Source organism: Macrotis lagotis, chromosome 4, assembly GCF_037893015.1.
Source record: "Macrotis lagotis isolate mMagLag1 chromosome 4, bilby.v1.9.chrom.fasta, whole genome shotgun sequence".
Lineage (NCBI taxonomy): Eukaryota > Metazoa > Chordata > Mammalia > Peramelemorphia > Peramelidae > Macrotis > Macrotis lagotis.
Genome location: NC_133661.1, coordinates 11,215,152 through 11,229,720, shown reverse-complemented (window position 1 = coordinate 11,229,720; position 14,569 = coordinate 11,215,152). Strand labels below are relative to the sequence as shown.

The 14,569-nt window shown below is 45.5% G+C and overlaps 1 protein-coding gene across 2 annotated transcripts in view; it reads left to right on the top strand.

The window, feature by feature from the left end:
- Positions 1-14,569, top strand: part of STAMBPL1 (STAM binding protein like 1) — a 35,954-nt gene that overhangs the window by 14,762 nt on the left and 6,623 nt on the right. Inside the window, exons 2-7 of one of the 2 annotated variants that reach the window (XM_074232235.1) lie at positions 2,498-2,583; positions 6,314-6,531; positions 7,761-7,836; positions 9,078-9,173; positions 12,126-12,486; positions 13,491-13,615. In XM_074232235.1, coding sequence (XP_074088336.1) covers positions 2,554-2,583; positions 6,314-6,531; positions 7,761-7,836; positions 9,078-9,173; positions 12,126-12,486; positions 13,491-13,615 — 906 coding nt within the window. In that variant the 5' untranslated portion in view covers positions 2,498-2,553. Of the gene's footprint in view, positions 1-2,497; positions 2,584-3,290; positions 5,836-6,313; positions 6,532-7,760; positions 7,837-9,077; positions 9,174-12,125; positions 12,487-13,490; positions 13,616-14,569 lie in introns of those variants that run through there. The other variant, XM_074232236.1, reaches the window with a different exon arrangement.

Here is a 14,569-nt window from a genome sequence, read left to right as displayed (position 1 = left end):
CCAGCCAAGCAACACATAGTAAATTTGGAGTAAACATCCGAGGCATTCATCTCTACTATTTATGCTGGATCTGTGGTAGAACGTTCCCAGCTCATTTTGGTCTGATCAGCCACAGTTGGACACACTGTGATTTGTCTCAAACCTAGTCTTCTTCCATAATGAAGGACAAAAACCAACCAACCAACCACACCAATTTCCTGAGATTTGGCAAAGTGTCAAAAAAATTAGTGTAGACACCCCTCACTGACTTAGTGCTCCCATTCAAACCATGGGAGGTTTGCACTGATCACTTCCTCCTCTCAGGACACCTCAGAGCATTTGCTTTTCTCCCAATTGGACATTGACTCCTTCAGGGTCAAGACCTTTAAATGGTTGAGACAATTCCTGCTCTCACAGTAACTGGTGACCTATACCTTTGGGAATCTCTTTTAGACACCTACAGATGGATGAGTTTTCTTCCTTGTTAGAAATGTAAGTTCCTTGAAGGCAGGAAATAGTTCTTGTCTGTCTTGATTCCTCCAGGTACAGTGTGTCCATGATAGGGGCTTACACTGATCCATGAGCATTCATTAAGCACCTGGTGTATTAACAAGACAAAAACCTAAACCATCTCCACTCTCAAAGAGTACACATTCTATCAAAGATGATAACCCAGACATTTATAAGTCTATGTAGACCGATCATATTCAGAAGGGAGGTAAATGAAGGTCAGGACACAGGCATCACATAGAAGGAAGAGAAGAGGGCCCAGGACAGCCTTGAGGAATGTGAGGAACATGATGGCATCAGTGGTGTCAGATCCATGTAGAAATTGGGGGCCACTCAGCCATATAGGAGAGTCCTTATGGGCTACATATTGATTTAATTTTAAAATGTTATATTATCTATGTTTTGTTGTATTTCCATTTTGTTGAATACAATATTTTTTTATTATATTTTACTCTGATTTGGATCATACTTGGGAATACTGGGGGCCACCTGTGTCTTGTGTCTGATGTGGATGATGAGTCTGATAAGGAAATTGAGAGGGAATGATCCTACAGGGAGGAGAACCAAGAGACAGAATGAAGGAAAAAAGGGAGAATCCATAACCTGAAATGAAGGAAAAAAAGGAAAAATGAAAGGAAGGAAGAAAAGAAGGAAGGAAAGGGAGAGATAGAAGGAAAGAGAGAAGGAAGGAAGGAGAGAGGGAAGGAAGGAAGGAAGGAAGGAAGGAAGGAAGGAAGGAAGGAAGGAAGGAAGGAAGGAAAGGAGAGAGGGAAAGAAGGAAAGAGGAAGTAGAGAAGGCAAGAAGGATGGGAGAGACAGAGGGAGAAAAGGAAAGGGAAAAGGGAGGGGAGTGAGACTGAAGGTAACTCCATTTAGGTTTCCTCCCTAGAGTGGACCTGTTTCCACCGCCAGGGTCTTGCCTCCGGTTATTTGATCCTCCTGGCTGAGGAGTCTTACTTCCCCAAACCTGCCTGCCTGCATTCAGTGAGGCTGCAGAGTAAACAGCGGCCTCCCCATGGCCTGGTTTCCTGAGGTTCCAGACCTGAGTCAGCTTTCCTTCTGAGGCCCAAAGGCTATTTTTAGGTTGCCCAAGCCAGCTGGCCCTGAGGATGTAGACAAAAATCCCTGCACAGTGGTCGTTCCTGCCTCCAAGCCCTTTCTCAGCCCTGTCCTGTGGTGCCATCCCTCCTCTCCTCCCTTGTTCATCCATGTTCACCCCCCACCCTTGGAGGTCCAGCTCAGATCCACCCCCTGCCCCCACCTTCAGGAAGTCTTCTGGGATTAGCCCAGGCCATGACGGTTGGTCTCTCCCTCTCTAAGCATCCACTGTTCTCCTTGACCTCCATCAGACAGAACAATTCAATCCTATTCCATTGTTTATTTTCCTTCCTAATCAGCACTTGGCTTCAGAGGCCTTGTCTGAGAGATGAGGAGATGAAGGATGGATGAGCTGTGGAGTGATCAGGGAGGGGTGGCCAGGAAGGGAGAAGCCTCCCCCAGGTGCAATGGCAGAATTGAGCGAAGGCACCAGGAACGGATGGACAAGGGAGTCAGTGTCTAGGGTTGGACGTCTGTCATGGGAAGGAGAGGTCTGACTCGGTGGCTCGGCCCCGGAGAGCATCATCACGCCAAACAAATAGTCCACCTTGTGGACCAACTGAGGAGGTCTGCAAAGTTGCAGAGAGGCAAAACTAATCTGTTTACCAGGAAAATCACCCCCATAAATGGAGGGCTGCCTTTGGAGGCTGGGGAGGGCTCCAGGCAGAAGCCAGATGACTTGCAGGGTGGACAGGAGCTTCTCTTTCTGTATGGTTGGAGAGATGCATTATGGCTCATCAACTTTCTGGATGAGAATGGAGCCCCAGGAGGTTCCATTTCTCCTTTTCTGCCCCTGATAACCAGCCCCGGACCCGGTGTGGAGCAGACCCTTCCTTCAGAAATGTCAGCCGAGTTCGGTTGGCTCCAGATCTCGGACTGATCCTCCTCGGCTTTTGTCTTTTGTCAACAGATGCAGAGATCGAAAAGGAAGACTAAAGAGCTTCGTCCGAAGCCAGCCGGAGCGCCATGGATCAGCCCTTGACTGTGAATTCTCTGGTGGGTCGCCGGCTGATGCCCAGGATGCCCTTTGGAGAAGCCTGACCACTCCAGACTCCTATGCACAAACACACTCTTCCACGTTCACACAAATACTCACACCCATATTCATGCACACACACTCACATACTATCACACCCACACACCTATAGTCCCACACTCACAGTCTGACACTCATGCACAATCCAGTGACATGCTCTCTCAGACACACACACACACACTTAGAAAAATGCTTATATACATGGACACACTCATATTCTCTCACACACTCACAATACACTCACATGCACACACTTATATACACAACTCATATATACACTTGAATTTGCTCTCTCAAAGTCACATACTCATACATACACTCATGTTTGTTCTATACCTCACACCCACTCACACATACTGTCATATTCTCTAACAAATACACCTCTTATACACACATACTTACATATATGATCACATTCTCTCTCTCAAACACATAAAATCACACTTACACTCACATTTGTCCTGTTATACACACACCCACTCACACACTCCCATTTGTTCTCTTATACACATACACTCACACACACAGATAGTCACATTCTCTAACAAACACACTAACACACCCTCACATTTATTCTGTCACACACACACACATATATATATATATATATATATATATATATATATATATATATATATAAAAGCCCAGACCATGACCATGGCCCACACTTTGGGGCTGCCTAATAGAGGGCCCCTCTGCAGCCACCTGGCATCTTCCCATCTCTTTCTTTGAGGAAGTGATTAATAATGCTGCCATCTCACTAGGACTAAAAATAACAAGGCTGCTCTGCATTTTGCATGAGTCTGCTCATCATGGGAGCCTGGCCTTTTGGAGGGGGTGTTTTGGGTAGAAAAGGCTTCCATCTGCTAGAGAGGGAGTGCTGGGTACTCATGTCATTGGGTTCGACAAAGGTAGGAGACATTCATCCAATGTTCCAACAATCCTTGGAGCACTTTGGCCATTCTCCAACCCACTATGGGGCCATTTTTTTCATATGAGGAGTCTGGTATCTTTCAATGTGAAAGTCTGGTTCTCAGCACTGAGTTAAAACCCCCTGCTCAAAACAAATCTGGGCTGACTCAGTTTCATTTTTCCTCCCAGAAACTGTTCAATTTTTATTGAACTTCTAGTTTCTTTTTAAAGGATGACTGACTTCCTGCTATGGCCAAGAGTCTGTTGAGTAAAAAAAAACCTTTTAAATTTAGAGGTTGGCAAGAGACAGAGAGCTTAATGGAAAGATGGTGCTATTTGGAATCAGGAGAAATCTAGGTTTGAATCTTATCTCTGGTTCTTGATAGTTGTATGACCCTAAATAAGCCATCCTCACTCTGAGTCTCAATTTTCTCTTCCATAAATGGGGATAATATCTACATTACTCATTTTTTCAGGATTACTGCAATGCTCTAATGATAGAAAATTCCTCTTAGGACTTTGATTCCACTAAAAAATAAACTTCTTGAGGACAGGGGCTATGGATTTTTTAAAAATTTAATTTAATTCCTTTCAGTGATCAAAATTTCTATGCTTTATTGCTTCCTTTTTCCTTTGATCCCACTTGATTAACTTAAGCTTGCAACAAATACATCCAGTCAAGCAAAAGAATTCTCCCTTTGGCCCATGTCCACAAAGTAGATGGTGCCTTCTGAACCCTGAGTCCAGCCCCTCTGGGCCAGGAGATGGGCAGTGGACTTGCTTTCACTTTTGCTCTCCACATCCACTGAGACAGTGCCTCAGTTGCACATAGTAAGTTTTTATTTAATGTTTGTTGACCTGAATTACATTGGGTTTTCCATGTGGGAACCAATCTGGGAGAAAAGAGGATGAAAACACAGACTCTACAACAAGTGTTTTCTCAGGTCCCTTAAAGTTTCCTATAAATACAAGAAGGAAAGGTTCTAGTGCATTAGGGAAGCTTGTTTCTAGGGAGTCTGAGGCTACTCAAACAGGAAGGCTAGTGGGATGCTGATGATGAGGCTTGGAAGTCAGAATACAGAGAGGAGGGAAGGAAAGTGCCTTTATTAAATGGCTACTACCTGCCAGGTCCTGTGCTAAACACTATACAAATATTCTCACAGCAACCCTGGGAGGAGATACTCTTATTTTCCCCAGTTTACATATGAGGAAGCTGAGGCAAACAGAAGTGAAGTGACTTACCAGGGTCACACAGCTAGGAAGTGCCTGAGACTAAATTCGAACTCAGAGCTTCCTGATTCTAGGTCCAGTGTTCTCTCCATCGCACCATCTGGGTGCTCAGGTAGAGGCCGCAGGTTCAAATCCTAGCTTACTATGTTACTATGATGTTGGCTAAGTCACACCCCCTCTGGAACAGTTTCCTCATCTCTGAAAAGGAAGTAGCTCTGGGGGTCTCTCCCTTCTCATTTTAGATCTTGGTTCAGGAACCCTCTGTCAAGGCTTAGACGATTCCCCTTAGACAACTCATTCTTTTTTTTTCTTTGTCAAAAATTTATTATTTATTATTCCACCCACATGCAAAGATAAGCTTTCAACATTCATGTTGGCATCATTCTTTTGAAGAAATTCAGCAGGTGAGCAGATAATACAGTTGCAGGAAGAACCTCTGACATTGGTCTGTTAAAGCTTAGAGAGTACAATCCACAGAGGTCTCAATCTCACAAGAGCCCTGTGAGATAAGTGTCCCATTGTGGAAAAGAGAAAACTGAGGCTCAAAGAGATTAAATTTGCCTTGGCTTTGGTCACACAGACTTAGGACGTATCAAAAGTGAGACCTGAATTCAGGACGCTCTTGCTCCATGTCACAGCACTGGGTGACTCAGGTGGGTGATTTGGGTCCAAGAAAAGAACCCTTCCTGGATCCCCACTTAGTAAGACTCAGAAGATATTTAATAAATATTTGGTGAATCCTCTGAACCTCTTAAGACATCGTAATTCTATTCTGGATTTTTGGACAAACCAGGCAGGTTTAACAAGGGTGGACCACTGGCCTTTGTACCAGAGAATAAACAATTAGGAGTAGCACTTCCTTTTCAAGTAGTTTTCTAACCCACACCAACTACTCCCTATCTCTCACCTGGGCCCAAGCTACCAATCCCTGGAATCCATTGTCTCAGAACCCTCAGGCTTTTCAGGCTTCTGGAACCCTTCGCCCACCTCTCCTTCTTCATGGAGACACCTCCTCCTCAGATTTTGTGTTGGCTGTAATAATTCTGAATTATGACTAATTCCACTGGAAAGTAAGTTCCTGGAGGGCAAGGGCTGTTTCTCTTTCATCTGAATCTTTGGGACCAGACAGAGTGCCTTCCTTACACACAGGGCGTTCTTAGTAAAGGCCTGTTGATTTGAATTGGATTGGATTGAAGATCTGAACACCTAGCTATCTCCTAGAAAGGAACAAGATTTTAAAAACAGGATACACCACTTGCCCCCTTACACCTTCACCAACAGTGTACCTTTGATGGAGACATTGATCCCATGGGCTTGGAGTCAGGAGACCAGGAATCAGATCCTGGCTTTCAACTTCATACTTGCATGACCTTGAGCTAGAGGTCTCAGAGATGTCTCTGGTCCTTCATCGGAGCTGGGCGGGCTGACCTCCAAGCACCATTCCCTAGTTGAGCCTCCAATTCTGCTTCACCAAGGAGAAGGTCAGGAGTTCCATCATTACTGGACTAGCCATGATTCCTGTACCAAGAAAGCTCTGTTGCTTTGCAGAAAAAGTTAGCTGCTGGACCAGACCACACCGATGTGTCCCTGAGTCCTGAGGAACGTGTGCGGGCTTTGAGCAAGCTAGGATGCAACATCACCATCAACGAAGACATCACTCCCCGCCGCTACTTCCGCTCTGGGGTGGAAATGGAGCGAATGGCCTCGGTGTACCTGGAGGAAGGGAACTTGGAAAATGCCTTTGTCCTCTATAACAAATTTATAACGTAAGTCTTTTGTGCTTATCCTTACGGCTTGGACAGGGAATCAGGAGAAGGGGGGGGGAGTGTCTTGCCCTGTGTCTGTCGCTGGCTCACTGTGTAACCAGTCTGAGACCTCCCTCCATTTTCTCATAGCTGAAAATGGCCAGTGGGGCATGGGGTGGCAGCCAATGATGGGTGGCACCCAAACACAGTGGATAGAAGGCTGCTCTTGGCAGGATTGAATGTAAGCTGACCAAGGTCAGGAACATAACACCAGGGCTTAGGAAATGCTGGGTAATAGATCTCTCTGAGTCTTGTTTCCTTTGGATACACTGAATGCATTTCCTAAGTTATGTTGCTGTTGCTATATTGAGCTAAAGTTGGGGAAGCCCACTGGGTCCCTGCCACTGCTGAGAGGAAGCCTCATTACAAGTGTTGATTCGCCGCTGTCTCTGGAGCCCAGGCCCATCTGTTGCTTCAGCCTATTTGCTGCTGGTCTTCTGGGAGTTCCCAGACTAGGGAAGGGGCTAGGGGAGTCATTTAGCAACAACAGAAAAACACCTAGTCTCATTCCCAACTCCTGCCAAGGGAGAAATTAAAAGGGACTCACCCCGCTCTTGCTCGCTTCCTGACCATTGGTCTCTCCACCTGTGATCTCTCCACCTTTCTGCTGCTAATAATAATGCAAAATGCTAGAAAATGGATTTCTGATCATGATTGAAAGTGGGCTCTTTGTCCTGTGTCTGCCCACAGAGGTAGTTCTCAGCTGCCAAAGGAGAACCCAGTTGATGGCAATCCCTCCCATGTGGATTGACTTTTTTTTAATCTCATAAATGTGAAAAGGGGAAACATTCCTAGCCCCTGTCTCAAACAGCGGCCCCTTTTCCAACTTTGGGTTTCAGAAACAGAAATCTCAACTTGATAAAATCTGGTGGCCAACTCTGTTCTTGGCATTCCAAAAGGAAGTGGGCAAGATGGTACCCCAGCCTAGGATTGAGAATAACTAGGTCAGAGGCCCCAGTCTAGCCCTTTACCCATTGAATCACCCTGCCCCTGGCTTATGCCAGCACCCAGGCCATAACCTTGGCCCTGTTCTAACCCTTCCCTGCCAGTATTGAGCTAACTAGACTAACATCTCAAAAAACCCAGGAGAAGAAGACCAGGATGCAGGAATGAATTAAGCTTTTCATATATAAAAGATTCTCTTCCTTTCTTCACCACAATGCAAAAAGCTCTCTTCTTTCCTCTTCCAGCCTGTTTGTCGAGAAGCTGCCCAACCACCGAGACTATCAGCAATGTGCAATCCCAGAAAAACAGGATATCATGAAGGTACTGAGAGGCCTGGCTCTGTCCCCCACCCCCCTGCCCCCAACTCTTTAGTCATTTTGATCTCTCTGGCTACACATTATTACCTGGTTATTGGTGGGGCTTCACTGATGCTAACCATTCAGAGACAACAGGCATGGGGGCCACCTAGTCAGTCAGGTGGTGGGGAAGTCATCCTTTCATTCCTTTCTTCTCAGGGAAAATGAACCTGAGACACACACCAACAAGGATCAGGCTTGGCAGGCTGGCCATCTGGAATCATAGATGTGGCCCCATCCCTTGTGAAGGTGGCACTGGGTGCCATTCTAATTGTTAAGATAGCTGTAAAATTGAAGTGTGTGTGTGCCCAAGTCACAACATTTTTACCTGTGTGGACCTGGCTTTAGAGTTGGAAGGAGAAGGGGGTAGGGGTGTGGCTATGGGTCTAGGTCCTCTGATGGCTCAATGTGGTGGTGCACAGCTGACCCCATCCAAGGACTCTGCCCAGGCTCCCAAGCTCTGGCTGGTCTCCCAAGGTTAGAGAGACTTTGGGGGTGGGCTCAGGGAAAGACCTAGGCCTAAAGGCACTTGGGAGCAACCCTCTGGGCCCTAGAGGCTCATCACCACAACAATGGCCACCAGGGGATCCATGTTTTTCAAGGACAGCAATTCAAAATGCTTGGCTTATAAAGTTTGGAAGGCTTGTGGTGTGGGCTGGTAGGGAAAGCTCCCACACATCCACAGCCCGGCTCTCCAAGGTAAAAATCCACATTTGTCTTATGGTGAAAATTACTAGACATAGCCCCTAAAATAGCTAGGTCAGGCTGATGGGAACCCACCGTGCTCCAACGCTCTCCACAATGCGCACAATGCCAGTCCCCTCTAACATCCTAGATACGTCTCCATGTGTTGCCCAAGGTTCAGATGGGCAATGGTCTATTCAGAGATACAAAAGGGTCCAAGGGGGGGATTTGGACCTGGGTCTTCTTAACCCCAGGTCCAGCATTCTATTAGACAGTGCCCACAGTAGAAGAGCCAGTTGGCAAGCATTTATAAATTAAACACAGACCTATACTGGGTACTGGCCTAAGCCCTGGGGTACAGATAGAGTTTATGCTCCTCTCTGGTGTTGTTTGTACTCTTAAGAAAGACAAATTTTTCTGTTTGCCTTGGTATTCCTTGTCTCACTCTACTCCCCAGCTGTTGATCTGAAAGTGCTCTCCTGAAATCCCCACTAATCAATATTATATATATATTTTTAAAAGAAACTGAAGGAGATTGCCTTCCCAAGGACAGATGAATTGAAAAAGGATCTTTTAAAGAAATATAACGTAGAATACCAAGAATGCTTGCAAAGCAAAGTAAGTTGGACAGCTGTGTCGTTCATTGTCTTTTTCTGTGTCGAACATTTCTTTGGATTTCATTTCTGTGTGATGCATCTCTCCAATGTCCTAGGCATTCTGATGAAAAATTAACACCATGCTGATGTCAAACATCAATGAAAAATTCATACCCCTAATTCTCAAGAGCATTTCCCCTCAGGCTGTGGTCTCCATCTTTCTGCTGTAGCTAATACAGCAAAGTGTTAGAAAATGGATTTCTGATCATGATTGAAAGTGGGCTCTTTGTCCTGAGGCTGCCCACAGAGGCATCATTAGGTCAGTTGAGTAGAGATGAGTAGAGGGCACTCCTACCAGATCTGGGGTCAGAGTACATTGCTCAGCGAATGAGGTTTGGAATCTTGGATTGGGTCTGGTGGGTCAGGACTCAATAAGGTTGGGCATTGTTCTCTCTTTTATCACTTTGAGTCTGGGGTCTTGTGGCTGTGCTCCAAATTCTGCTGATACTCATCCCTTCCAGAAGGGAGGGGAGGCATCTTTCAGATCCTTCTCTAGAGAAAAAGCTGACTCCCAAACAGAGGAGAGAGAAAGACCATACCCAAGACCCCAGACTTCAGAACATGAATCCACCCCTTTCTTTCACATTTTCTCAAAGCATGTTCTATTTTGTTTATCTCTTTTGCTTCATCAAGGCTCTTGAATGCCATTACTGCTTGGTAACCCATTGGTATTGACTTTGAAAATGATTGTCCAATCCTTCCTGGACACAGTCAACCAATTAACCAGCATTTATTAAATCCCAACTATATGCAAAATGGTTGGCTTAAAAATACAAAAACAAAATTTTCCCTGATCTTAGAAGGCTTATATTCTAAGAGGGAGGTAAAAGTTGACATATTCGAACATACACAAAATTGAATATATAAGATGGGGAAGGGGGGGGGAGGAGAAGGCACTAGCAACAGGAAGGATTTCTTATAGAAAATGGTTCTAGAGTTGAGTACTGAAGGAAGCTAGGATTCTGAGAGGTGGAGGGAAGGAGATGTTCCAGGTAGGAGGGATGCCAAACAAAGGCATGGAGGTGGAGATGGAGATGAAGCATCCTAGGTGGGGAGCAGCAAAGTGGACCAGCAGACCAGGGAGTGTGTGAGAACCAAAATATGATTGGAAAGGTCAAGTTGGGGTGAGGTCCTGTAGAGCTTTGAAGACTAAAAGGATGAGTTTATAGCTAATCCTGGGAACAGGGAGCCATTGGAATTTATTGAGGTGGAGGCAGTAGGAGTAATGGCAGGATCAGACCTACACTTGATCAATCAGTTTGGTAGCTGTGGGGAGGAAAAGCAGCAGTGAGGAAGACCTCAAGACAGGGAGACCAATTAGGAAACTAAATAGTCTAAGAGAAAAGTGATGGGGCCTGAACCACTGAAGGTAGAGAAGCCAGATTGCCAAATTGGTTGAAAAGAGAGTGAAAGGAGTGGGTTTGGGGTAGTCCTAACAGATGCCAGCTGAAAGGTTGGTTTGTGTGAGACGTTGAGGTCACAGGAGTCACAGAGTCCATGGAAAGAATGCTTGGCTTTGAGTCTGAGGATCCGGAATCATATCCTGCCCCATCTTACTATGGTATGACATGAGCATGTCTCTCCTCGAGGTTCTCTCTAGGCTTCAGGAACCCATTCAAAAAAGAAGGATGTCATACTGATCATTCTTTAAAGCCCCTTCTAGCTCAAAATTTAAATTTAATTTTTAAACATTTCAATAAGCATTTATTAATTGTTCATGCTTTGCCCCAGATCATGTGGCAAATAAATATCTGAGGCCAGATTTGGATCCTAACACTGGTTTCCTGGCTGGTTTCCAGGTCTGAACTTTTTTTCCTTCTGATTGACCCCCATTCTAGAACACTCTATCTCCTTCACTCTGACCACTGACTCCCTGGCTTCTTTTAAGTCCCAATTGAGGTCTTCTACAGGAAGCCTTCCCCAACCCTTCTTGCCTTCTTTCTGCCAGTTATTTCTATTGTGTATGTATGCACATATTCCCACACATATATGTTTGCATGTTGTCTCCCTGCATTAAATGAAAAGCTCCTTGAGGGCTTTTTGCCCATTTTTGTATCCCTCTCACTTAGCACAGTGATCGAGACTGTAGGCACTCAATAAATGTTGATTAATTCATCGACTCCAAGGCTGTATTCACTGTACCATCACGTTACCTCTAAATCACGGATCTTGTGCTTTATCCTACACCTTCCGGGATTCCGACATTATATTTGGGGTTGTAAGAAAGTCAGGGGGAGGGAAGCAATAATGGGGGGAAATTGGAAAATTCAAAATAAATAAAATCTTTCTAAAAAAAAAGTCAGAGAAAAGTCAGTCAATCCAAAAGCATTTATTGAGTGCTTACTGTATGCCTGCTTCCATGATGAGTGCAAAGGCTACAAAGAAAATTCAAGAACAACTGGGCTCTCAGAAGTTTATGTTCTAATTGAGAGGTAGAGATTCCTGGGTCCCTACAAGAGCCATAGAGGGTCTATACAAGGTGGCCTTCAAGGAGAAGGCTGGCAAAAAAGAGGTGCTGAGAAGAGAGCCCTAAGTCCTCAAACATCGCTAACCGAGTGGTCCTCCACAGGTCAGCCCTTGTGTGAAGAAAGCTCCATTGGGCCTCAGGGACCTGGGTTCGAATCTAGACTTTGCTTTGTGAATTGGAGAAAAGCACCTCTCCATTCTCACCCTCAGTTTCCTCATCTGTAAATGAAGCAGGCTTAGGCTCACTCCCTTCCAGTTCTAAATGTGCCCTGCTGGAACACCTCTGATGATACGTGGAGTTGGAAATATTCTGCCAGGGTTTCTGAGGAGGTTTGTGGCCACCTGGAAGCTCCCAGCTCTGCCCCTTCTTGCCCCTTTTCCCTGGCACATCCTTGGAAGTCAGGGATACCCCTTAGAAAGGTATTCGTTGGCAATGCCTTTGTTTCAGAACAAATACAAAGCCGACGTCCTCAGGAAGCTGGAGCACCAACGACTGATCGAGGCCGAGAAGCAGCGGATCGCTGAGATGCGGCGGCAGCAGCTGGAGACGGAGCAGTTCCACTTCTTCGAAGACCAGCTGAGGAAGCAGGAGCTGGCCCGAGACCAGCTGCGCAGCCAGGAGGCCCCAGCCATGCTGTCCGAGCAGATCGATGGCAATGCCCTACCTTGCTTCTCCCCTCATCATAACAGTCCCTCCCTCAATGTCTTTTCGGATCCAGCTCCTAAAAGGGATGTGCCCACATATTCTGGCCAGTCACCACCGGTGAGCAGAGCCTTGAAGCCAGCTGCCACTCTGAGCGCTGTCCAGAGTAAGTCATGGGACATGACTGGCCCACCGTCAAGCCTGACCCTTGGCACCATATTTATGAAACTTTGGGTGGGAACTGAGTGGAACCTTACCTTCCATGGTGTACAGATACTTGCCAGAGGTGTCAAATACTGGCCAGATTAAAATATAACTGGGGAATATTCATCAAAATAAAAACAAATACAACAAGACACAAATAATGTTGATATATATGGTTTTCTAAGTCAATATGTGGTGGTAGGATCCTTAAGTGTGGTTTAATAGCCCCTATTTCCATTTGATTTTGACTCCGTTGGGATAGGCTGGCCATTTAATAATAGGCAGCTAACAATACAGGGTGGGGATGTTTCATGCTATGGATTGGAATCTCTATAATGACCAGACTGGCATCGAAATATTTTTACTTTTAAATTGAATATTCTTTCAAGACTCATTTTCTATGACTTCTCTCCAGGTTCTGGCCTAATGGGACCATTTTCTGACCCCGTAACTGCGCATTCTATCTCCCACCTTGGCATGTCTAAAATGCCCTCATCTCTGTTTCTTAGAGTCCATCACATTTCTCATGGACCATTTCCTACAGGAAGGCTTTCCTGATGCCCCTACCCATCAGTTCCTTCCTTCTCTACAAATTACCTTTCTTTCTTAGCTACTTAACTGTCCCTTCCCCCCACCCCCAGTAGAAAATAAAGTCCTTGGGGGGGGGAAGGGATTGGGTTTTTTTTGGTCTCATTGGAGCTTGGCATCCCAGGCTGGGCATAGTGAACAGTAAACTTGTCCTTTGTTGAATTGGAATGATCTGAGTTCCCCCAAAGCTCTTGCTATATCAGCTTCCTTTGTCTTATTAACTCTTAGACTGGGCTATCTTTAACATAAAATGAGATCCACTGGGGAATAGGATTGAGCTGTGCCTTGGATGCTCACTACAGAGAGTTCTGCTCCTGAGAATGTTTCAGAACAACTGGGCCTGGCCTTGAGCTGTTTATCTCTCCCTATCTCTTTCAGACCTGGTGGTGGAGGGTTTGCGATGTGTCCTGTTGCCCAAAGATCTTTGTCATCGATTCCTGCTCTTGGCTGAGTCAAACACAGTGAGGGGCATAGAAACCTGTGGAATTCTCTGTGGAAAACTGGTATGTGGGCTTCTACCTTTAGTCTTTATAGGTAGGGTCTCAGGTTTCAAAGTATGCTGCCATCACTCATGATTAAAATGAACACTGACCTCTCAATAGACCTTTAAGGTTGGCAAAGGGCTCCTCATGGATTTCCGCATCTGATTATGCTCACAGTCTTTCCTTAGATTCTCTGAGGGGTGAGGCATCACCCCAATTCACGTGCTTCCTCCCAGCATACGTATCACTCTCTATTCACATCTCCCCATCCTGTTGGACTCTCATTCCCATCCTCCCATAAGATGTTCTGGGGCTTGGAGAGCAATCGAATGGGCTGGAGGTATTCCTCGATTTCTTTCCTGGTGTTTTAAGGACTTCATTGGGACCCATCGGTTGCCTGTTGGTTAGTTTTCTCTCTTGCAAGACTAAGAATGATGCAGCTTATTTCCTTCATTAGTATATCTTGGGATCCGAGGAGGCCACATTGAGAGCCCAGGGAAACCTTGGAGGCAGTTGAGTCCAGCTCAGATGAGAGAGGGGCAAGGGTGACCCAAGGCCATAGGTCCCTTCAGGGCTAGATCTGTGTTCTGTGACCTTTACCAGCACCTTCAGAGGTGTCTCCCACAGAGACTACAGTTATCATTGAAGACCATGTCTTCAAAACCATCAAACCAAAATTTCACGGCTGCTTTAAGATATGCTAGAAGTATCTGTATGGGAGAGACAACTGAACTGGATGTTACAAGTGATGGGACCCTGAGTCTAGGCCCAAAAGGAATCTCAGAGGTCATGCCATCCAACCCTCTTCTTTTACAGAAAAGGAAACTGAGGACCATGGAGGCTAACAAAAATCACAGAAGGAATGAATGACAAAGTCAGAATTTGAATCCAGATCCTGACTTTAAAATCCATATTCTCTCCACCTATCTCAGATTAAGAGCACCAAAAATCAAGTTTATTGAGGATTTCAAAACT